Source organism: Rhodnius prolixus, unplaced genomic scaffold (genome assembly GCF_049639745.1).
Source record: "Rhodnius prolixus isolate KJV_2025 unplaced genomic scaffold, Rpr scaffold_5, whole genome shotgun sequence".
In the NCBI taxonomy this organism is placed as follows: domain Eukaryota; kingdom Metazoa; phylum Arthropoda; class Insecta; order Hemiptera; family Reduviidae; genus Rhodnius; species Rhodnius prolixus.
Window position 1 is genome coordinate 12292598 of NW_027411624.1, and position 26420 is coordinate 12319017.

Sequence of the window (26420 nt, forward strand, 5' to 3'; positions counted from 1 at the left end):
AGTTTCTATTGTTTCACTTTTATATTTTATGATTGTTTTCTCTTGATATTTAAATTGAAAACATAGGCATTATTGGTTGATTCTTTATTGAAGTATTTGTTTTAGATTTAATTATAATTTTCTTTATATTTATATGCTATTGAGGTGTTTCACATAATGGCGGATAGAATGCGCTAGTATGTACTTTCGAAGTTTCAATTCTTGCGCATGGTTTTCTAGTATTGTTGTGTTTGATTGAACGAATAACGATTGTCAGTTCATTGCAGCCTTTCGAGCGGTACAGGTTTTGGAGTTCCGGTTATTCATGTGCTTAATCTAGTAATTAAAATACATTTCCGCCAATGTTTACTTGTATATAAATATTGCATATATACATACAGTAGGACTTTTTTTTTAAAAAATATTTATTCCATTTTAATTATCACTTTGGAAGATGCTGTTGTAACTAAATCTTTAGTGAGTGATGGCCAGGAGAAGTTAGATCGAATGAGTGGCGAAGGTTTACGTCTTATTCAGTCAAATGGTTACAATATGCCCGTACAAGCCATACGGAAATATAGGAAGGATACATCAGAAGTTAGTTGTTGCCTGAAATATGTGATATTTGGATTTAATGTTTTATTTTGGGTGAGTAACTTTTTGTTTATCTATAATGTCAAATATGATTCGTATTAATTTTAAGAAAGACTTTTTGTGTACTGAATAAGTTGTTCTTAAACCTGTAAAAACTGATTGTTTTTTAAAAAAAAACTGTGTCAGTCCCGAACTGTTGAGGTTTTGCAGAAGCATTTGTGAACGTAAACAAAGAGTTCGTTCAGTTTCAACAAATAATCTTTACATTAGGCCCTTAATTCGCATATTTAATTGATTGGAAATCTAGTAAACAATCAATTGACGAAAAAGTGTTTAATCAAAAAGCAGAATGCAAAAAGTGATTTTAAACTTTGATAACAGACTTGGCCTGCCATGATTCAAAGTAGTATCACCTTTATTTCATGTAGATACTTATTCGAGTTTGAACCTACATATAGTAAACCTAGCTATCAGTTTTCCGCTCATTTTATCAAATTTCTTTACAATAACTAGTTATCTCTTAATGTTACTTAATTCTAAAAACTCGTTTTTGTACCATCTTTTTATCTAATGAGGTTTTATTTCATTTGGGCTTTATTTGGTAGTCTTAAAGGTCAGATAACCTCTCGTAGGGTTATTTATGAAGATTAGGGTGAATTTCAGGCTATCTTTTCGAAGTAAAAAGATTTTGGAACATTCTAATATACAGAAGAAGTTAATTCAGATCTTTCACCTGTTTATTCGTCATTATAGATTAAACTGTTTTAAAAACTCTTTTCAAAATGATGAATTACATTTTTTGTGTGCTTAATTTTATTCATTTCATCGTGTTTTATTTTGTTTAAGTCATTTGTTGAAATGAACAATATTGTTTAGATCACTTTCTGTTTCCTAAAGTAAACTTGTTTGAGTATGGTAGTAATTCTTTTAAAACTTTTTGAGTATCCTAATTCTTAAAGTTTATTTGACTCAACTTCAAACACTCTTTAGTTTTACACTTTTGAGTTGAAAGTGCAGGAATATAATTTTTATGAAATTAGAGTGCTAAATGGATAAATTAGTGGATTAAATTGAACTTGCCCATTTTGGATTCTTTAGCTAGAAACTCGTTCTTTCCATGTCATGATATACGGTAGTGCACTATTTTTTCAAATAATTGTGATAAACTATGGATCTTCATAAAGTTCAACTTAAGTTATAAACAGGCAGCTTTCTAAAGGTATGAAAAAATATTTCATTAGTTTTCAAAATAGTTTCTACGAATTCGTTTTTTTCTACTAAAAAATTAATGCCTTTTTGAGAAATTTGAACTACTCTCATAAAATTTCTGACACGTTATCTCCTACTATCTGACTAAATCCAAAATTGGTCAGAGTAACCACGGCAGATGAAATCAGAAATATAACTTTACTTGGTTTGTTTTTATTTGAAATATATGGTTTTAATACCATAGAAATACAAAGCTGGAAAGCATACTAGTAATATAATGATATAAATTTCACAAAAATTTCATCAAAAATGTTATAAAGAAAACAGGTTTTAGTCAATTTTTAAGTGGTTAGCTCTCTCCGAAGACGTGCCTTTTATACTGGTGTCTTCTAATCTCTTAAATACGAGATCCAGTTGGTCGAGATAGTTGAATATCCATTTTAATCACTCGATTTAGACATGAACTTGTTTGGTTTTTCTTTATACTTAAGAACTGAGGAATTATAATTTCATTCAGAATTTTGGGTTTTTTGTTTTCTCAGTGATGGAGTTTTCTAGGTCATGGAGCTTTGGGAAATGAGATAAATATTATTTTAATTAGGAAGAGGCTAAATTTCACCGAGGGAGGTAACCCAATTTTCGTGATTATGGCCCAAAATAATGTTCTTTAAATTTTAATAACTGCTCCATGCAAACTCACCTTCAACTTGGTACGTTTTTGAGGAAACTCGCCCTGGTGGAGGATCAGTCAATGGATGGCTAAACTTTACACTTATGTGTGTAAATAGTTATGAGTAAAATTCGACTAAATTGTCCTATTTTGAATGCTTTGTCTGCAGCAATTCTCTTATTGGCATCCAATAGTCTAAATGTGCGCTTTCCTTGTTAGATTTATTGTGCAGTAAGCTGGGTAGCTAATACTGAACTCAAGTTTACAAGTGCGATTATGCACTCTTAATTTGCACACGAACATTCATTGTTCGTTCCTCAAACGAGGGTTTGAATTTAGTGTGCCTCCCTCACGTTTTTGATTTAACTTAACGGATGACGTAATTTTTTATTTGACTACTTTTTTGGAATAGAATTTACGTGCATGGTTCAAAGTTATGAGGGATTGGCATCATCCCATTAGTTGATGGAAAGATGTTGACAGATATAGTGCTAAGATTGTGCTGCTATTTTATTCTACGACTGCTTTCTTGCTTCATTTTTGGTACTTTGGGTATATCCCGTCGAACATTTTCGCCAAAAGTTAACTTTGCGCCAATAACCACCAATTTTATCACATTTACTGTGAAATCCTTGACTGCGCGAGTTAATTTTCTTTAGCGTATTGAAATATACTGTTTTTTACTCCGCTGCAAAATGATTCAAATTTTTATTACACTTTTTTATTACTTATTATTACACTTACATTCTTTTTATTATTATGATTTGATAAATTTAATGCGTTTAGATTGTTTATTTTGGAAATTGCTTTTCATTATGATGGTGCCAAAGGATTTTTGCGCATTTTGGCGAGCCGTTGGCAGATCAACGGAATAATCCCAAAGTACCACATTTTTTTTTGCGACTACTTTTATTATTCTTCTTTTTGGTTTTTAGAACACTTTTACTAATTCTTCTAAAATTATTGCTTATAATCTGAGCTTTTTCAGCATTCCCATGCCTCCTTGTTAGAACTCCTTGTTCATTAGCATGTACACTATATCCCACCTAATATATTGGGGTAATTTGTGCAAGGGTATTGCTTCACAGCAATTTCTGGTTTGCTAAACTTGCATATGATCTCAGTTAGTGACGAATTAGGTTTGCAATTAGCCATACCACAATACTGAATCAGCCGTAATGCTTAACATTAGCACTAAACTAATATTTTATTATTTTTAAGCAAACTGCCGTTTCAAAAAAGAAGACATGATTTTTGTTCAAACCTTTCCATTTCCAAAATATTTTAATGCTAAAAAAATAAAAATCTGTTACGCTAGATCTGACACAATGGTGCTGCTCTAAATTTATGAATAGAAATTCTCACAATTATTATATTTCCGCCACAAAAGGAAGTTATAATTGTTGCTTAATTAAACGTAAACATGTGTATACCCCAGACTTTTCTGGTGTATATTTTGTTATGAAATTTCATTGAATTTTGATTTTTTAAAAAATAATTATATTGTTACATTAGATTTGTAATTAATTATTCATTTTTTTGGAAATTATTATATCTTTTCTTACACAGCTTATTTTATTTTTTGTAATAAGTACTTCTTAAATCACGCAGAAGGAAGTAATGCAATTGTGTACACTTAGAAATACTTTGTTTTTGAGATCCGCTAAGTACGAAAAGTGGTTTTCACAAATCGGGAAAACTTTTTTATTTTGGATCTATATATTAATTAAGTTTAATTAAAAACGGAAAATTCTATAAATTTGTAATTAGGTTTAGTTTTTTATTTTTACTTTAGATTTTTAATCACATTATAAAAAGAGAGAAAGAAAATTGAAAGTATAACCGTCTCTCTCCCTCTTCATACTAAACAGCCCCCAATGAGCTAACTTCTAACTCACAAGCTTGGATAACATGAAGGCCGTGGACTGAATGGGTTCGTCCTTGCATTTGTTATGAAAACACATCAAGGGCTACTGTTACCATAGCAAGGACATTGCTGACAGGGAGAGGGCTATACCAGTAAATTCCCTTTACTTCGTCAGACTGACTCCCTTTCAAAAATATCTGCCCCTTTATAGTTAACTATAAACACAAGACATCAATAACACCTTTATGCAATAACTAAACCACTCTTCGATTAGCTAAAATAAAATTTATTGGAAACAGAATTACTAAATTAAGTTGGGATGAAACCAAATCTCAAAATATTACTTTTACTCCCCGCTGGATCACTCTTCCTGCCGATCTTCTATGACTCAATTCCAATTTCTCCTGCCAATGTTGTGTCCGTTATCTTGGGCTTTATTTAGACAAAAGACTGACTTGGAACCCGCACACACGACTTAAACGAACTGAAGTTAACAGGCGTTATCGACTACCTAAAAGACTACGTTCAAAATTTTCACTTAATAACAAACGACTGATTTACAATTCTATACTAAAACCCCGCCTGGACTTACGGTATTGAACTGAGAGGTTCAACGAAACGCTCCAATCTTCAACGAAACGCTTCAATCTCTTCAGTCTAAAATTCTCCGCACTATCGTTAACGCTCCATTTTACGTTTCAAATCTAACCATTCACACAGACCTGGAAATTCCATTTGTAGGTCCAGGTTGTACGAACTCGTTACAAAAGTTTTCATCAGAACTTGCACTCTCATTCCAATCCTCTTGCCCGCCATTTATCATCTCATCACCATCCAGATCATCCTCCCAGACGATTAAAACGCCAGTGGCCTCGCGATTTTCTCTCTTCCGAAGAGAATAGCTAATCCTGGAGACGACTTAAGGAGTGTTATCACTGGGTAGCTTCTCCCCTCAATTAGTTAGTTTGATGTCAGTTATTGTCATTGTTACTTATACCGTGTCTAGCGCTGGTGTAACTTTACAAATAAATTAAAAAAAAAAAAAGTTGGGGGCCCTGGAAGATAATTAATTATACCTGCGTCCCTACTTAATTTGCCCTTAGCTGTACCTAATTATGTATGATCCTAATTAGACCTCAGGGATTTTGAGATGTTTTTGAATGTCGTGCGGAACCGAGTAATGACTTAAGTTGCTTTCGGTGGCCATTTCTACCGTAGAAGATGAGAAATGGGCTGACTTCATTCCAATCAACCCTCAGTTAGGATTTTTAGAATTAAACGTAGATTTTGCTTATTTAAAATTTTATTCTATATACCTTTAAAAAAATATATGTATACAAATTATGCTAAATAATGTATGCATTATTATTCTTAATATAGTGAAAATATGCAGTTTACACTATCACTGTTTCTGCTTAATTACCATTTTTTTGTTCCCGAGAAAGCTTTTGTCGGCATAAGTCCTTTGTTCACATTCTCATGTGATCCATATTTCAAACTGCGAACTGGCATTGTGTCCAGTTTTACCAAAAGGACTAACAAACTAATTTTAGTTCTACTTTTCTGAACTTGTACATTTTCTCTGGTTGTAATAATGCAGTTCATGCACTGCATTCTCGGCTGAGGAATCACTGAAAGTGTTACTCTTAATAAATTAATAAATAATCTTTATTCAAATCTAAAAATTTTCTTTTAAATCTTATATAAAAGTAGTTTAGACTCCATTAAAGAGTTTGACAACTGTTTGCGACGGATTTAAATTATACTCTAAAAGTAAAGTTGGATGTTGAGTTGTACTTTTGGCGAGAACATGCTGAAAGTTCGTAGAGGTTTTAGCCTACTTTTAGCATATTATCTGAGAAACGGATTCTCGCCCGGTAATATGTTTTATTTACCATTACGATAATCAGTTTACTTCTTGTTACTTTACTTCTACTTACATTACTTTGTATCGCCCTGAAAACTTTTGCTGATAAAAAACACCTTATTTTTTGTTCTTTTTACAGTCGAATGTATTCTTGTTATGTAAGTTGTAGTATCTTTTTTTTACAGAAATGCTATCTTTTGTTGTTGTTCCTTTGTGATAATCTTGCAAATAGTTTGTGCATATTTTGTGACACTTAGATGACAAATTTTTAAAGTTTATTCTTACCTATTATGATAAATCTGAGGATTAGACTGATGCTCTTATAATATTTGCTCAAATCTTTAAATGTGGAAGCAGTTTTAACCTCTAATAATAATGAAGTACCTAATGGAGGACATAGACGATAGCAGTTCGCTTTTTGGTCATATAGCAAACGCGAAACTAAATTTTAGAGGCCTTATCTGGTTCTTTAAAATTCTAGCCGAGCTATTAAGGTTAGTGTCCCGTGGTTGGAGCGGCAAGGTGATGATGGCATGTGCTCCTTAGAAGTACAGGAGGATCTCTATCATTTCCTAGCTATATGTCCTACTCAAGGTGAGCTCCGACTCCGAATTCTAGTCTTTCTGGCCATTATATTGTTGATTTGCTGTCCACCTCGGATTATCTTCCACTTATTACTTTTACCAGGAGTGCCTGGAATTTAAGATACAAAATTATAAATGGAGAGCCTAGATTTAGATTTTGAAATGCGGGACGGGACTTATGCCCCACGGCACCGTAGCCACAAAAGGCTTATTGTGCCTTCCCCGTTGAGTCTAATAGGTGAAACCTCCCCTTCTAAGAAGGTTGAGGGCTTTCCCTACCAGTTCCTACTGCGCTACAATCTCTTTTGGTCTCAAGGTACCAAAGATATCGTAGCGCAGTCTTTCGATTGCATCGCAATCGAATAACAGATGAGAGGCCGTTTCCTCCTCTTCCTGGCACAATCTGTACAACAGTTCCGAGCTGATAAGCCCTATCTTGTGCAGGTGCTTAACTTAACCTGCCCTGCCCTGTGACTAGGCCTGTAACCAGAGTAATCTGATTTCTGCCCAAGTCCCAGAGTCTCTTTGGCTCTTTATTTGCACAACAAGGGCATAACTATATTGCTGTGTTTGACTACAAGAAGCATCACCCAGTGCTTTTCACGCTCTCTCCAGACCCAATCTCTGAGTGCCTCACGAACTGCACCCTTGGTGATCCCCAGGACTGGTTATAGGCCAATGATCAGCTATCTCATTCCCCTTAATCCCCACATGACCCGGCACCCACTCAAGTCGGACTTTATTGTGCCGAGCTAGTTTTTCTAAGGCCTTCTTACATTCCCAGACCAAGGAAGAGATAATTCTGAAGGAAGAGAGGGCCTTCAGTGCCGCTTGACTGCCCGAAAAAAAGCAAATCTCTCTCTACTTCAACGGAGAGCCTAAAATTTAAATATCTTTTATTTTATTTTTATTGTCAAGAAGTTTAATGTTTTATTCTGTTCTTTGGTAAAAGCTTCACAATTTGATTTGCTGTGCTCTTCTTTGGCTCTCTATTTTACTTCAACCTCCATCTTTTTCTGATTCTTGTTTTTTCTTTATTTTTGTATTATTTTTTATTATAAAAATAAAGGATTATTTATTATTAATAATGAAGAAAGAACACTAGTGTCGATTTTTGGTTCTGCACGTTCTTAGAAGGCAATTTGTGTCTCGAGCGATGGATTTCTAGATAATATGAGATATAATTATAAAAGGAATTAGGTTACTGGTTCATTGTACTAAATGATAACGCTTCTTATTTAACGTTAGATTAATTATAATGGTTATCTAAGATTAGGTTATTCTTTTTGCTTTGTTGGCTCCTAAAGTGGAATCCTTCAACTATCCAGATGAGAGAGGACCCATTTTTTCATTTCTTGACGAAATACTTGTCGTGAAAGAAAGTAGTTAAATTATTTTGGTTTTTGCAGCAATGGGAAGATTTACTTATTTCACTTTCATTTTTGTTTACAGTGAGTGCTTTCCTTCTGTTATAAATTTTGTGTATCATTATTTGTTTTGTGATTCTGTTGTAAATTACGCTTTATTTTAATCAACACAAAAATTGGGGTACGTGTTCGTCTTTCTAGAAGGGCGGAATTCGTTCAGCTAATAATCGATGTGAATTGTAATTATTCAGTTAATAAATTTTTAATTCTACTCCTTGTTCTGCTATTTTATTAAAAAATAAAATAAACAGTGAACCAATCCATAAATATCTTTAGGAAGAATTTACTGTAACGAATTTTGTAATTTACATTGTAATTGATTGTACATAAATCTGTAATTTATGGCATATAAACCAATTGTAATTCATTTACATTATTTAATATTAACTTAAGAAAGATATGACGTCATGAATACATAAATAGATACATCACATCATCCTCCTAAACCTGTTACCTAAGAGATGATGTTTCTCTTGCCATTTCTACTTCTTCCGGTTTGGTTCCCTTCACTATTTTCTCTTTAGATTAAAATTCTTTCACTGCAGATTTCTATTTCCTTTCCCAGTCTAGCTATTAAACCGGTCGGTAACGGGTTTCTTTAATTAAATAAAATGGCTGAAGTCCTGCAGAGTTTTATTTCATTTTATTTTTATTTTTTTACTGATTATTCGAAACATGTGTATGATATTTATGATGAAATTTCACTTGGACCTTTATAATATTATTCAAATTTATTTATAAGGTTGTTTTAAATAAGGCAATATTTATTTTATTTTCAAATTTGTTAATATATTCATCTGTACGTTTCGTATAGAACTGTAGGCTTCAACGAAACGCTCCAATCTTCAAAGAAGTCTGTCTCTTCAGTTTCTCCGCATTATCCCGTTTTAGCACGCATGGGTTTTTTTGGTATCCCTAACCAGTTTCAGACGTTCTTCCATGTTTAGAGATAGTTTGGTTTTTTGCACTAATACTTGATGAACCAAAATTAAACAATCTTGACGTTACTTTTGGATAACTGAGTGAGTTTTTTTGGGTGCAAAAGGAATTACTACCGCAAATACGAGGGTCGTTTGAAAAGTCCGTGCAAAGTCAGAGAGATAGCACTACTGGCGCGTATCGAGGTTATGTTTAGTTAGTAGCATCTCTTGGAAGAACACCCACCAAGTTTCAGCCAGATCGGTCTATTTCTTTGTGTTTGGCATTCGTTTGAATCGAGGAAGTCGAGTGATTTTCAAAAAATGGACGAAAAAGAATTTCGTGTGTTGATTAAACACTACTTTATGAAAGGCAAAACGCCTCAGGAGACTAAAGAGAAGCTTGATAAACATTATGGTGACTCTGCACCTTCGATTAGAACAGTTTATAAGTGGTTTCAAAATTTTCAGAGTGGCCATATGGGCACAAGTGACGCTGAACGTTCTGGACGCCCTGTTGAGGTTACTACTCCAGAAATCATTGATAAAATCCATGATATGGTGATGGATGACAGAAGAGTGAAGGTGCGTGAGATTGCTAGTGCTGTGGGCATCACGAATGAAGGGGTACATAATATTTTGCATCAACATTTGGACATGACAAAGCTATCCGCAAGATGGGTGCCGCGATTGCTCACGCTTGACCAAAAACGAAATCGTGTGAAGTGTTGCAAGGACGGTTTGCAGCTGTTCCAGAAGAATCCGCAGGACTTTAAGCGTCGTTTCGTCACTGTGGATGAAACATGGATACATCACTACACTCCTGAGACCAAAGAACAATCTAAACAATGGGTTACCAAGGGGGAATCTGCGCCAAAAAAGGCGAAGACCGTTCCTTCGCAAGGAATAATCCTCATCGACTATCTGGAAAAGGGTAAAACTATTACAGGTGCATATTATTCATCGTGTTGGACCGTTTGAAAACCGAGCTGCAAGAAAAACGCCCACGATTGGCCCACAAAAAAGTCCTTTTCCATCACGACAACGCACCAGCTCACACCTCAGCAGTTGTGGTCGCAAAATTAATGGAAATAAGGTTCCAACTCGTTTCACATCCCCCCTATTCTCCAGACTTGGCTCCCTCGGACTACTATTTGTTCCCCAATATGAAGAAATGGCTGGCGGGAAAAAGATTTTATTCAAACGAGGAGGTGATTGCAGAAACGAATGGCTATTTTTCAGACTTGGACAAATCCTATTATTCGGAAGGGATCAACAAACTAGAGCAGCGTTGGACGAAGTGTATAAGCCTAAAAGGAGACTATGTTGAAAAATAAAAAAGGTTTACCCCAAAAAATTAAGTAGTTTTTATTTTTGCACGGACTTTTCAAACGACCCTCGTAGGTGTTCCTCTTGGTAAGAGGAGCAGGAAGACAATTATTCCTTTAAAGGACACCGGCTCTGCCAGAATTTAACTGTACGAAAGTGAACATTAAATGCCAGCATTTGAAAAAGTTTTTTTTTTTTGCTTTTCTCTCAATCAAGAACTTTGTTGGAAGTTTAGAAAATTTTGGAAAAATCCAGAGTTCAAAGAACAAAATATTTTTTTTTAAATTCAATTCCTTTGTCCTGTCATATGTAAAGTATGTAAATGTATCTTGAATTAGTCTCATTTCTTGGACAGCTGGGATTCCCATCGTAAGAGGGAAGGAAATTCATTAGTTATTTATGGAATCGAAACGTTTACCACGAAGTAGGTAAGTCTCCAAAAACAGATAAGATTGAAGTAAGGCGTTACGTTTAACCGGGCGGTTATAGGCAAGACCCGCAATGCTGAGATGTATTGTTGGTTTAGTAGGTTCGATTCCCTTAGGTCTTGGATTTTATTTAATGGTTAATATGAGGAATTTGCAGTAAAGTATATTTGTTAGTCGCCTCCGTCCACGACACCCTAATTTGGTAGTTGGACGTAAAGCCCCGCCTGAAAAAATAGGCATTACTTCATTTTTACTTTACTTTAAGCAGAATTTTGATAAAAGATTATCGTTTTGTTCTCCAAACGTTCTGTAATGATTCTTATAGTTTTCGTTCTGTAACAGTTAGGCAACTAATAGACGCGGTGTACGAACATAATTACGAGTTTTGTTCGTTTGTTTGTTGTTTTTTACCCTTCCCCCACGAAGATGTACCCATATTTTACCAAAATTTCTATCATAGACAATGGATCTATTGATGAAATTCTAGTCTCTTGTACAACCAATTTATAAGATATGATAAACATAGTTTTATAGCGTCCTTGTAAGTAAGAACAACCATGTCTAACACTTTGAATGGTCACGGATGAAGAATCAGTAGGCATCCTGTCAGAAGAAGTAGAAGTAGAAAAAGGCTAGAACATTACAGTTATCAGTAAACCTTGCGAATTACTGGGCTGCATGGTTCTTTGACTCTTTTGTTAATATCATTTTCATAACTTGTGACTGAGAATTCTCTCTGTGTTGCATTCAAAGTTTGAAGATTTATTGAAGTGATAAAAAAAAAAAACGCAATTGTGGAAAACAAATTTTTTTAGTAAAAGATTTAGTAATTTTTAATGGTAATGTTTGTTTGAAAGTAAATATTTGCCAAATTATTTCAAGTTAACTCTTATTTAAGCAGGACTCGTAGGGATAGTAGAAATTATCGCCGCTCCTCTAACGTGTTATTACAGAAAATTGATCGGTTTTAACACCCACTAAAAAAGAAGGTAAACAAAAATTTCTTTAACTTTTATTACAGTCTTCATGTATAACATTTGATTGAACTATCTTTTGGAATTTTTAATTTGAACACGGCTCTAGCAACGTGCCATAAAATTGATGATTCGTAGGATATTCGATTTAAGGGATTGGATTAAGTTAAGATTAGAGCGTTTAGATTTTATTTATTGCGTAGGATATTCGATTTAAAGGATTGGATTAGGTTAAGATTAGAGCGTTTAGATTCTATTTACTGCGTAGGATATTCAATTTAAAGGATTGGATTAGGTTAAGAATAGAGCGTTTAGATTCTATTTACTGCGTAGGATATTCGATTGAAGGGATTGGACAATGTTAGGATTAGAGAGTTTAGATTTTATTTACTGCGTAGGATATTCGATTGAAGGAATTGGACAAGGTTAGGATTAGAGCGTTTAGATTCTATTTACTGCGTAGGATATTCGATTGAAGGGATTGGACAATGTTAGAATTAGAGCGTTTAGATTTTATTTACTGCGTAGGATATTCGCTTGAAGGGATTGGACAAAGTTAGGATTAGAGCGTTTAGATTCTATTTACTGCGTAGGATATTCGCTTGAAGGGATTGGACAAAGTTAGGATTAGAGCGTTTAGATTCTATTTACTGCGTAGGAAATTCGATTGAAGGGATTGGACAATGTTAGAATTAGAGCGTTTAGATTTTATTTACTGCGTAGGATATCCGATTGAAGGGATTGGACAAGGTTAAGATTAGGGCGTTTAGATTTTATTTACTACGTAGGATATCCGATTGAAGGGATTGGACAAGGTTAGGATTAGAGCGTTTAGATTCTATTTACTGCGTAGGAAATTCGATTGAATGGATTGGACAAGGTTAGGACTAGAGCGTTTAGATTCTATTTACTGCGTAGGATATTCGCTTGAAGGGATTGGACAAAGTTAGGATTAGAGCGTTTAGATTCTATTTACTGCGTAGGATATTCGCTTGAAGGGATTGGACAAAGTTAGGATTAGAGCGTTTAGATTCTATTTACTGCGTAGGATATTCGCTTGAAGGGATTGGACAAAGTTAGGATTAGAGCGTTTAGATTCTATTTACTGCGTAGGAAATTCGATTGAAGGGATTGGACAAAGTTAGAATTAGAGCGTTTAGATTTTATTTACTGCGTAGGATATCCGATTGAAGGGATTGGACAAGGTTAAGATTAGGGCGTTTAGATTTTATTTACTACGTAGGATATCCGATTGAAGGGATTGGACAAGGTTAGGATTAGAGCGTTTAGATTCTATTTACTGCGTAGGAAATTCGATTGAATGGATTGGACAAGGTTAGGACTAGAGCGTTTAGATTCTATTTACTGCGTAGGATATTCGCTTGAAGGGATTGGACAAAGTTAGGATTAGAGCGTTTAGATTCTATTTACTGCGTAGGATATTCGCTTGAAGGGATTGGACAAAGTTAGGATTAGAGCGTTTAGATTCTATTTACTGCGTAGGATATTCGCTTGAAGGGATTGGACAAAGTTAGGATTAGAGCGTTTAGATTCTATTTACTGCGTAGGAAATTCGATTGAAGGGATTGGACAATGTTAGAATTAGAGCGTTTAGATTTTATTTACTGCGTAGGATATCCGATTGAAGGGATTGGACAAGGTTAAGATTAGGGCGTTTAGATTTTATTTACTACGTAGGATATCCGATTGAAGGGATTGGACAAGGTTAGGATTAGAGCGTTTAGATTCTATTTACTGCGTAGGAAATTCGATTGAATGGATTGGACAAGGTTAGGACTAGAGCGTTTAGATATTATTTACTGATATCTTTTTATTGAGGTCCATTATTTCACGAATTGTTTTTACAAAAATAGTGCTTGCAATTGCAGTAAGATTAGAAACAATAACTGCTTTTTAACTGCATAAAACTATTTTATCTTTATCGCAACCGTTCGGTAGATTTACGTTCGTAGTGCCATTTTGTATGTGTGGTTCTTTGCACTCATAACAACGTGTTATTGTACTCTACAAGATAAAAATTGTGAGAAATGGTTAAACAAAAAACATAAAAAATAAAGCAAATGAATAAATAAAATAAAAAAAACGCGAAAAGTAAAAATAATGGACGCCAGAAGTTATACATCATGCTGGTTCACTGCCAAGGCCAAATACTAAGTCGACTCATCAAGGTCTAAGACCTCTTTAGATTGTCTGTTTCTATTATTAGATGTACTCCAAGTAAATAGAGAGCCATCTTACGTCTGTATTTCTGTATGTGTTATTATTTTTAATTAGATTTCATGTTGTTCTGATACACACTGTGAGCGCTCACTTTAAACTTATCATTCATTTAATTATTATGTATACACACGGACATTAACCACCACTTTTACAATCTTGGCCTGCGCGTTCTATTTTAATAATTTATTTCTTAAGTACTGCCGACTTTAATTTCAAGTATGTAAAACTTTAATTACCATATTTTTAAAATTCCTTCCGTCTTTTAAGGAACCAAATCAATGCTTGACTGATTAGTATGTTATTCCTCTTTGTAATAGCTGTTTCTTCATCGTTGAAGGAAATGAGCTAGCAACTTTTTAGTTTTTTATAAATCTTGAGGTCAATGGCTCCCGGATATGCAATATTAGGCCACCGGAAAGTGAGCTGTTAGAAGCTTCTAAGGAGAGAAAATGTAAAAGGCCTTCCTGCTGTTGAATTCGAACCCGGGATCTTCAGATCTGGGAGTCCAAATATGCTAAACACTCTGCTAATTTACATTCTCGGAGAAATGGTTATTTTATTTAAAACGTGAACTATCTTAATAAAACGCTATGAGTTAGAGACAAAAATTCACGAAATCATTAAAAAGAGAAAAATCGCAGATTGTTCTTAGACCACTGCCTTCTTAAAATAACTAGAATAATGTTTTTCAATCGTTAACCAATTGGAACAGAATCGACTTAATAAATATACAACAGCATTCTCAAAACACAGACTTGGTGGTTCAACCAAATTTTTGAATTAACCAAAAAATAATCCATAACGATGTTGAAAGTTTCATTTGTAACTAAAGAATCAAAATCTTAATATCGTAAACTCTTCGACTCTCTTCTTTCTGCACAAATCCTGTAGTTTAAAGTCTCTACCTCGCTTCCAGATTTTCCAGTGTTTATCATGACGATTGTAGATAGATATATTAAACTAGGGCGGCCTCAAGGCCTACGACCCCCTTGGATCTATTGTGGCTCCTCTCACTCTAAAGCTCACCCTCCAGACCTGTCTTTTTAATCAGACTCTTGTTGCTGGAGAGCGGCTCTTGGGTAAAGCTCACAGGCCTTGGTTTTTCCTCCCCGAGAAGTAACATCCTTAGCCATACGAGCCCCTCGCACTGACACATCACGTGCAGTGCCGTATTCTCCTCCTCTTCCTGACAGAACCTATCATCTGCCAGGCCCATGCGATGCATGTGTTTTCTGAGCCTTCAGTGGCCAGTTAATAGGCCTACAATCATCCTTATAGCCCCACGCGGCCTTGACGGATTAATTCTGCAGTCAGCCTCGGCGAATAGCCTTTAATGAACTCCTTCGCCTGTCTCTGCCCAGTGATGGCATGCCACCACTCTTGAGACCTACTCTGCGCCCATAAGTTAATGGCTGCACTCTTCACACACTTCGGAACCCCAAAACAGGGCTCCAGGCCAACGAAGTGTCCCGCAGAGCCTTTCCGGGCCAATAAATCTGCCGCTTCGTTTCCCTTACGACCTGAATGACCAGGTACCCAAACCAGAAAGACCTTATTATGGTCACATGACGATTGTAACGAAATTAAACTTATCGTGCCAAGTTTTATGGGATATTATAAACTATATAATATGTGTGTAGACAGAATTTAAGGGGCTAATTAGATATTAAAAACCTAACTATTTTTTATTTTAACTAAAGTGCAATAAATGAAAAAGTAGAGTGAATATACCTACCCAGATCAGATTAAGTTGGCCGTGGTTATAACTCGAAAGCTAATCAAGTGTATTTGATGTAGTTGGATGAAGAAAGGAGGCGGGTGTTAACAAGGCGTGACTTTCTGGATTATTACCTTGCCCTAGTTTTTCTATATAAATAAGATTCGTTCTCTTGGGACTTCTATGCTTTTATCTCTAATAAAAATATTAATAAATAAATAAATGTACCTTATTAAAAAGGGTGTATTTTTCAATTTTCTTTTGAAATACTCTATGACCTTTATTGAGAGGAAAATCTGGCTTCAAGCACACAACTTCGTCTTATCACAGTTTATCTTAAATAAATTTGTTGCAATTTAGGATTTTTACCAAAAAAAATAGTTTAATTGATTCTTTTTCTCTCCCTTTTATTCTGGCGCATCTACTTCCGGAAGCCATCCTTACCACATACCTGAAAGATATCCCTTATATGAATTACCCTTATGATATCCCTTATGGCAGTATTACAAATAAATGATTGAGATCTACGAACTTGCAATTATAGTAGGTAAATCAAGGTGACAATACTAATCGTTCGAACTGTTTTCGGTGTAGAATTTGAACTCTATGGGAGACTTCCGTTTTCGAGTTATGTGAGGTTCACCACCCACTTCTTAGACAGACATACAGAAATACGAATTTGAAAAAATCAGAGGACCTAAAACTGTTATTTACGTTGGGGACTCAATTTCTCAAAATCCAACTTTACATAATATTTAATAGGATGAAAAAATAATTGCCATTTCAGTCGAGTAAAATTTGTTTTGCCGAGCTTTCGACCTAGGGACTAGGTCATCTTCAGGGCTGTGGAACATATTTACAGTTTGCATGCGGCTCTTTTATCCAAATTTTGTGGCTCTTCAGCCTGTCAAAAATAAATTGTATATTTCAATTTTATTGAAACAAATGAAAATTTCATTTATTAAAGTAAAGATATTTTTTCAAAAAGAATTTTAAATGTGATAGGTTAGAAATTGAATAGAATTATATTAAAATACAGTACGTAATATATAGGACTGTATATATAAATATAGAAAACATTTAAATGTTATTGAATATCATAAAATAATAATTTGAGAATACAAATGATCTTCAGAGTTCTTTACACTATCATCCTTGCGGCTCTTGGTAAGACTTATTAAAATTATTTATGAAGAAATGGCTCTCTACTTAAAATAGGTTGCCGACCCCTGACCTAGTCCCTAGGTCGAAAGCTCGGCAAAATAAATTTTACTCGACTGAAATTATTTTTTCATCCTATTGAAACAAAGAATCAGTCACCAAAAAAGAATGAACAACAATAATATTTAATGTGTATACAGGGTATACACAGAGCAGGGGTCGAAACCTCGGGAGGTGATTCAGCAGCTCTAATGTTACAAAAAAATATTCTATTCACTTTGCCCCGATTCTCAATAGTGTCCAAGATATTTAACATTTTTAACTTTTCCGTCGATATTCGCGTTTTCCACCATAAAAACTGCCGTAACTTTTCTATCCTTTATCCTACAACAAATCCGTTTATTCCAAACGAAAGAGCAATAAATTTCCTATAAATCTGCTTGGTACAGAGCCTCAAAACGATTCTTATAACAATAAAAGTTTTACTTTAATGTCTAAAAATTTCGTTCTAGATGATTTTTGTTAAAGTTTTTAACTCTACGAGTATTTTTTCAATGATTAATGAATGAAGGAGTCGCCCAATTTCAGAAAAAGTTGCGCATTTATTGAGCTTCAAGACCATATGGATTTTTTTGGTTTTTAATAAAACCCTACCCCGAACAGAGGAGTGTAAATGCAGAAAACTAGGTTGTTGCGAAACCCCATCTTTTCACTGATATCAAATTATTAATTTACTCGTATAAACGAAACGTTTTGAAGCTCTGGGTTAAGCAGATTTATAGGAAATTTAATGCTGTTTCGTTTGGAATAAGCAGATTTGTTGCTGGGTAAAGGATAGAAAAGTTACGGCCGTTTTTATGGTGGAAAACGCGAATATCGACGGAAAAGTTAAATACACAAATATCTTGGTCACTATTGAGAATCAGGCCAAAGTGAAGAGAATATTTTTTGTTGCATTTGAGCTGCTGAATTACCTCGCGAAGTTTCGACTACTGCTACGTGTAGTTAGAGATGTAAAAAATAAATTGGCAGTAAAAAAGAATTCATCTCGTTAATATAAAGAAAGGTTCTCAAGTTATCATCTTAAGGGAACCGATCCGCCATTGGCATGTTTAAATCTTATAAATAGATTTTCCTTTATCTTTGATAAATATTATTTTCCTTGTTGAGTAGCTCATGGAATAAACTCAGAGCAGACATCTCTCTCTCCCTCTTCACCCTCTTTTCCCTTAACTCATTCACCCTTGGGTGAATAACACCCACAGAAACCTAAAAATATTCATTCCTTAATTAAAGTCAACTATGGTATGGAGAATATTTTTTAATAAAAATTCATATTCTTTCTTGTAAAAACTTGTAAAATATCTTCTCATTTTTCTTGTCATTTTGAAATATTCTTATTCTGGCCTCTTATTTGAACTTTACTTCTACAATTTTGGACCTTTTTTTTTAACTAAATTTTAATTAGCTTCAATAATTGAAGAGCTTGCTGCAAAAAGGAGTTATCTACATTTTTTTCAGAAAATGTGTTTATTGGCGCTCCCTATTGTATGTTCAATTCTACATCTCTTGGTGCGCAGATTCGTTTATTATTACTTATTCTCTAACCTAGGTTAGATTTGGAGCAAAAATGAGTTTTCTACTTGCAGATAACTTTCTTTTGCTCCAAACAGAAAAGATGACGCAATCAATCAAACAAAAATTTTTTTATTAGGTTTATTTAATGTTTATATTAGGTAGATATTATTATTTTTCTTATTGACAGGCATAATAATATATCTAACATTCGCTTCGACAAGACACAAAATCCCACTTAAAAGCTCAAAAACAAGAAATCTGTTGGACTAAAGTACTTAATATGTACTCGAAGTTTTACTGAAAATTATGATTTTGGTGCACAAAAAGAGTTTTAGCTGCAAAATAACTTTTGCTTATAGCAAGCTTAAAAATTGCCCTAGAAAGTTCAAATTGAGCCCCAAATGACCCCATCACAATATATTAACTAATCCTTACAGCAGATATTTAGTTTTTTTGTCCCTAGTAAAAATTTTAAAAAACTGTAGATAACTCCTTTTTGCACCAAGCTCTTCAATTATTCTTGACAAAAAATTATTAAATGGAGAGAAGCGTGACAAGCCAAAACTAACCTCCTCCAAAATTTATTTAATGATTCATTTTGTGGCCCACGTACGGATATCATTTTAAATAAATGTGGTGTAATGCCCCAGTAAACCTAAATGAAGATATCCTAATAAATATGTGCAAATAGTATAAATCCTATGTTCTAAAATACCGAGAAGGTTTGCTTTTAACCATTCATTTCTAGCATTTCTAAATGTTGAATTGTTGCAAATTATCCGGGAAAGCAGGAGACCCATTCGTGGTCGAGAACTAAATTAATGCTGCTTAAAATAACTGTTGTATTTAGCCGAATGCTTTTGCTCGGCTAATCCCGCTTTACAAATCCTCCATACCCTGTTTGTATTTAGTGATTGGCTTTCATCAGAACTAATTTACGTTTCGATTTTCAACCACATTAACATGCGCATAAGCTCGTTGATAATCTTCATTCTCTGGATTTAAATATCTACCTACATGAGTAACAAAGTTAGTAAATTCTATATTTAAATTTTGATTTGCTTATATACTTTACTATGTATTAACAATTAGTAAATTTAATTACAGAATTTAATGCCCTTTTTACGTACTGTAGCGTTCATTAAAACGGATTAGAGGTTTTAATCGTTAAATCTTCGCTAATGTGATGAGTTTTAACAAAAAAATTTGGTATGCAACGCTCAAAAGAGATTTGGTAAGATGCCATGATAGATATGCAGTTATTCTCGGTCACTTCAAAGCCGGATGTATTACTGAAAATGTGGTTAGTGATACGTTGTGCTTAATCCAGCCTAGTGCTGAGACGATAACATTATTAGTGAATTCGAAAATCTTTACACTAAACTGGATTAGTCTTATCTTTGATGATGGAATGCAAATCTGAAACTGTTCAGAGATTCAGTACTCTTGCTTGCTAACAGTGGATTAAATCAAAGGGTACCATAAAGGTATTGTGGGTTTCTCCATTACTTTGTATTTCATTTCATGGTTTAATTTCAGAATGTGTAGACAACTGCGCTTGCTATCAGTTTTCGGTAACTGTTTTCCTGAAATCTGTTTGATCTGGGTTGCTACAAAAAAAAATTGCAGTTATTAAGGAGGATTTGCCCTATATTGTAAAGAAAATTTGGGACATTTATCTTTTATAGAAAAAGAGAAAAAAATTGTCAAAGTTGGGTGTTTTTCAATGTTACACTTTTTCGTGCACTTTTTGACGATCAACTCTTATATTGGCCAACACATCTTACTCGGGGAAGTTGTAAATGCTCCTACTAGATTTTATTTTTCTGGTGAAAACCCAATTAGTGACGTAAGATATGACGCAATAATTCTCAGAGCTGGAAAAGTATGATTAGTTATTAATAATAACATCTAAATGAAGTTATGTAGAATGTTTACTGATGCAATAGAAGCTACTAGTAAGCAACAGTATTTCCCCTTCAATTAGGGAGACGTCCCTTCGGTATTCGGGAAACATTTCTCAAGGCCGAGGTTTTAGGAGAGGATTTTCTTTTAGCATCTTAAATTTTAGGTCTTCAAAAAAAAAAAAAAAACGGAAAATATTATAATGGTGTAAAATATAATAGAAACAAAAAAGAAGAAAAGCTTTATGGATTTTAAAATGTAGATTTTTCAAAACGTTTTCCTCAATGAAATATTTCTATTTTTAATACTATGTAGGTAAGGGATTAGCTATGCGGTTAGCATGGTTAGCATATTGGATTCCCACACACGGAGGTCTTGGGTTCGATTCCAGCTGCTGGTCCCTTAGATTTTCTTTTTCCCCTTAGAATTTCTCGAATAGCCAATTTTCTTTTTTTAAAAAAAAGATCCGCCATTGTATTTTACTTTCTTATTTTTATGATTTTCAATTTTTTGTGGGAAGTGATTTGCGCAATGTTGAGGAAAAAATTTAGAACGATTTTTTTTTTGGGGGGGAAGTTCAAATTCAAAAACCTTGTCCTAGTAACAAAGAGCTGCTGAAATAGGGTACTTAATGCTGTTTTGGATGCACCAGTAGTGATAGCGAAAACATTTCTAAACTTTGGTGCAATGAATTCTACAAAAGTAGTATTATTTTTTTATTGTTCTATGATTCATTGATCTGAAAATCAGAAAAAGAATGCTGGACATTTTAGTAGAAATCTTTTTATTAATTTTTTTAAACTTTTAAACTAATTAAAAACAAAATAAGGATATAATAACTGTTTAGAAACAAAATAAAATTCCTTCTATTTTATATTAGGATGGAGAGAGAAATAGAGATCGTTTCGAAGGCTTAATATGGATTGGGCGTATACCAGATAGCGAGGCAAAAAGGGGAAGCCTTGGCAAATCCTGCTGATAGCCGATTTACTAACAGCCGATCAATATATCTCTGTCTGTGTGACGTTTAGTAAACTGCTATTTTCTTTTTGTATTTTTTTGAAAGATTAATAAGTACAGCTCTTTTTATTGTGCTATCCGCTCATCTCTAGAGAAACAGCGCTCTCTCTCTCTCTCTGTTCCTCTGGTAACCTTGGAAGCCCGGATCTCATCTTATTCAGCTCACTGTTGTCCTTGCTACACATTCCAAAATAAAAGAAAATTAAGTTAATCTCTTTTTCTTATTTCACACGGGAAGTATTGCGTCAAACTTTAAAGAAATTTGAATTATTCACCAAGTATCATATGTCTTGAAGAGACCTTATTATTGCTGATCATATGATCAGGTGGCTCTCCTACGAAGAGATTGCACTAGAATGTACTGTGAGACAAGTTGCGAATTGAAGAGAGATTAAAATCTGAGACAAGTTAAGGGAATTTAATGTAGTTGATTCTGGACAAGTTGAGAAACGAATGGAATTTGCAGATCGGTCAGGATGATTTGATTGTTCACATAAAAGGATAGTAATTGACAGAAGGATTTTTGACTGAAGGATTTGGATCCAGTTTAGGTTTTGGGATTCTCAGTTTCGTTAAGCCAGATTGGAACTCGTATTTGAACTAATACATCTTTTTCTTGTTTGTTTTTTTGATCCATTAGTCCTCTTGAAACTATGACGCCTCTTGAAGTCATTTAAGTCTAGTTTGTGGATTCTATAGGAGTTACTTGACCAAGAAAAGCCCAAAGTAGCGAACGCCATCTGTTTAAGGAAACTAGAACGTAGTTCAGGTTAGATAGAGTAACCTAGAATTCAATTTTTTTTTTTTGCTGCACTTAAATTCACTTTCCTAAAATTATATTCCAATCAGATTGATTTGGGCGCACAGACTCGTGACTTTACCAGCAATCAAGAAGCTAACAGCGCAGCTAAAAGTGCTTTTACTGACTGTACTCCCATATCGGGTGGTTCCAATAAGGAACTAATCGTGTAGATATGGTACGCATAAAGGTATATTTAAATCGTAAAGTGCATCTTGTATCACAGAATAGTATCATTGTATTGATATAGTACAGGGTCGGCAACCTATTTTAAGTAGAGAGCCATTTTTCCTTAAATAATTTTAATAAATCTTACCAAGAGCCGCAAGGATGATAATGTAAAAAACTCTTTAGATCATTTGTAATCACAAATTATTATTTTATGATACTCAACAACATTTAAATGTTTTATCTATTCATTTTCACATATTGCAAGGTAAATAAATAATAACTAAACCTGAATTTGAATGAAAATGGCGGCAGTCCTATATAATACGTACTGTATTTTAATATAATTCTATTCAATTTTAAACCTATCACATCTAAAATTCTTTTTGAAAAAATATCTTTACTTTAATAAATGAAATTATCATTAATTTCAATAAAATTGAGATATACAATTTATTTTGGACAGGCTGAAGAGCCACTCAATTTTGGTAAAAGAGCCGCGGGTTGCCAACCCTTATTTAGTAACAAAATTTGGTACAACACAGTTTAGTCCTGAATCAAATATGGTATTACTGGCTGACCTTATCACAATTCTAAACCCAAACTTGTAAAAAGAAAATTATTTATTATTTTAGTTGGAACAAGTTGTGTTGGGCAGGTTTCTAGCCGCATTTTTTTATTGCTTTAGTTTAATTTAATAGATTTTATTATCTGATTAATATTAACGAATGACTCAAGGACTCAAGTTGTCCCACTATTGTGTAACAGAGCATGGCTATCGCTTAAAACAGATTTACCTGTTTGTGACTCATCTTTTGTAGCGGTTCCACGCTTTAATAGAGTTGATCTCCTTGAATGTTGATCTTTTGTTTTAGTGCTAATGAAATCTTATGCGAACGTTCATGCGCAACTTTCTCTGGCTGTGATCTTTACAATTGCAATTTATAAAGAATCTTCTTCATTTGGTTTCCTTATGGGGAAAAGATACGGGTGTTCATCATGGTCCTGAAACGAACGTGTTGAAAAGTAATCTTTTCTTTTTTTTATTAATTAATTTATTTATTTGAAGTTCAAACTAACTTTTAAAATCCGCTAAAATCCAGTTCTTGCAATTGAAAGTACTTCATCAGAATACAGATTCTCCATTTTATGTCTCTAACATTACCCTCCATTAGCAACACTCGCTGAAAGAAGTACAACATTATTCTGTATTATTCCAACAGATCTGGGACGATCATAATTCTCTAGACATAACCACTGTTGACTGCATAAACCCATGTTTCGCATGAGCTTTAACAATCGATTGCCTTAGCTGATTTGGTCCAGGAATATTGATAACATAACTTCCCCCAGAATACATTAGATTAGATTAGATTAAATTAGGGTGGCCTCAAGGCCTGCGCCACCGCGACCCCTATGGATCTATTGTGGCTCCCCGACTTTAGAGCTCACCCTCCAGACCCGTCCGTTTAACCCTCCAGACTCTTAATTCTGGAGTGTGGCTCCTGGGTAAAGCTCTCAGGCCTTGGTTTTTCCTCCCCGAGAAGTAACATCCTTAGCCATACGAGCCCCTCACACTGACACAACACGTGCAGTGCCGTTTCTTCCTCTTCCTGACAGAACCTACAAAGGCTATCTTCTGCCAGGCCCATGTGATGCATGTGTTTTCTGAGCCTTCAGTGGCCCGTTAATAGGCCTACAATTATCCTTATAGCCCCACGGCCTTGACGGATTAATTCTGCGGTCAGCCTCGGCGAATAGCCTCTGATGAACTCCTTCGCCTGTCTCAGCCCAGTGGTGGCAAGCCACCACTCCTGAGCCCTACTCTGCACCCATACATTGATGGCCGTAGACTTAACACATTTCGAAACCCCAAAGCAGGGCTCCGGGCCAACGAAGTGTCCCGCAGAGCCTTCCCGGGCCAATAAATCTGCCACTTCTTTCCTTTTGTGTCCTGAATGACCAGGTACCCAAACTAGAAAGACCTTATTCTGGTCACTAATTTCCTTCAGGGCACCCAGACAGTCCCAAACCAGCCTTGAGTTGACCTGGTAGGAACTGATTGCCCGTAGAGCAGCCTGACTATCCGAGAAAATTACGACCTTAGAGTTAATAATTCCTCGCTCTTTAATCTCGGTGGCACAGAACCTAATTGCAGCTAGCTCAGCCTCCCAGAATACATGCAAATTGACTAGGTTTTGATAACCTGTTTCGGGCAGAGATGTCTAGGCTATAGTAATTCCGTAGTTTGTTCGGTGTTAGATTTATCTGGATAATGGTATAATTTATGGCAGCTTCACTTATTACGATCTTACGAGACATGCAATTGCCAGTCATCAAGTCCTAAACCGCAGCAAAGATGTACCACTGACAATACTAAGTACAGTGGGGTTAAGCATTAGTTCAGGACTATAGTTAGACTCGCAGGCTACTCAGTACAGTTACGTAACCTTAAATAGCCTCATTTAACCTATATTAACCAAATTTTCAACCTAAAATTGTCTGTTCACTTTCTTATTAAATGTTTTCCCAACCACAGATTAGTTAGGACTACAAATATGGTGACTGTAATTGAAGACATAGTTCAAGCTTCTTATTCAACTTTTCTGTTAAAATCTACGAGTATCGGGCAAACGGAAAACCATTTCATTTTTCAAATAATTTCCTGGTACCTTTCCCCCCCCCCACTTTATTTGTATATTTACAACTGCAACAATTGTTGCATCAAGTAAATTTGATTTTACTGGTTCAGTTCTCTTGTAATGTCATGGTTAGAGCAATCACCCACTGGTGAAACTCTTTTACAATGATTTAATCACAACAGATCTCTAGGCCATTTTCGCTTCAAGCGACGAGGAGGATTGTCTGGAAGGTGAGGAGAGGAGAGTTGTTGTACAAGAGGATTAGGATGGAGAGCTAGGAGGCTGTGAAAGTTGCGGTAGCGAGACTTTATTAGGTCAGTGACAAAAGGGATGTGAAGGTCAGTGTGTATTGTAAGGTTAGAAATGTAGTATGGAGCATTCAGGATTTTCCGTAGGATTTTTGACTATAGTGTCTGCAGGCGTTTGGAGTTAGAGGGTTTGGTTGAGCCCCATACTTATGCTCCGTATGTCCATATGGGTCTTATACTCCTCTGAATAAGCTCCCATGTTCTCTTTGAACTTATCAAGATGAGCATCAAGGATATGGATTTTGATTGACATCCTGCAGCCCATTGCAGTATAGTTCTTTATCAGAGTCTGAACCAGTTGTACATAGTTTTCATCTTTATGATTGCCTAGGAAGCCGCAAACCACTGTGACAAAACTGTTCCAAGCTGCTCTCTCATTCCTATTCAGCTTCTTGGGAAATTCACTACACTCTATGATCTTCTAACGAAGACACCAGCTTCAGATCTTTGCTTCAGACAGCTTAGGTAAAAGATCTTGGAGGTAATTGAAAGCTTTCGACTCCTTATCTAGAGACCTGACAAATTGTTTTATGAGACCCACTTTACATTGTTCTTCCCCACAGGGAACTCCGTCCGCTGAGGCCAGTCCCGCCTGTGGTAGTGCGCTTCAGTATCCCGGCTGTCCCAAAGGCAAATAAAGCAAGGATACTTAGTAAAACCACCTATGGGAGGCCCATCAGGAATGACACCTGTGATGGCCATTGCCTGGTACCTTAAAATTAAAATTATTCAAATTATTTTCGAATTTAATGCGGTAAAAATATCTGAGGTTATTGAAAAGCCCGAAGCTCTTTTCACAACAGACAACACTGTCCATCACCAGTGAGCTGTAAGAAGCTCCTAGGAAGAGAAAAATCTAAGGTGCCCGCAGCTGGATTCGAACCCGTGATCTCCGCGTTGAAATCCAGTATTCGCTAATCTCTCGACTAATCCTTTCCCATTTTTTTTAATTGATTATTTTGAATTACTAAAGGTTACAGAAGTCAAAATATATCTTGTATTTCGTACTTTTTTAAAAAAAATAACTATTTTTATT

At 34.9% G+C, this 26420-nt stretch overlaps 2 protein-coding genes across 7 annotated transcripts in view; both read left to right on the top strand.

Moving 5' to 3' along the window:
• The window catches only part of LOC141457980 (uncharacterized), a 138171-nt gene that overhangs the window by 34067 nt on the left and 77684 nt on the right, over positions 1-26420 (top strand). The window lies entirely within an intron of this gene.
• The window catches only part of Tsp26A (Tetraspanin 26A), a 252225-nt gene continuing 226034 nt past the window's right edge, over positions 230-26420 (top strand). For 2 of the 4 annotated variants that reach the window (XM_074135415.1, XM_074135416.1), the window contains exon 1: positions 230-627. In XM_074135415.1, coding sequence (XP_073991516.1) covers positions 487-627 — 141 coding nt within the window. In that variant the 5' untranslated portion in view covers positions 230-486. Of the gene's footprint in view, positions 628-1615; positions 1793-26420 lie in introns of those variants that run through there. The other 2 variants (XM_074135418.1, XM_074135417.1) reach the window with 2 other exon arrangements.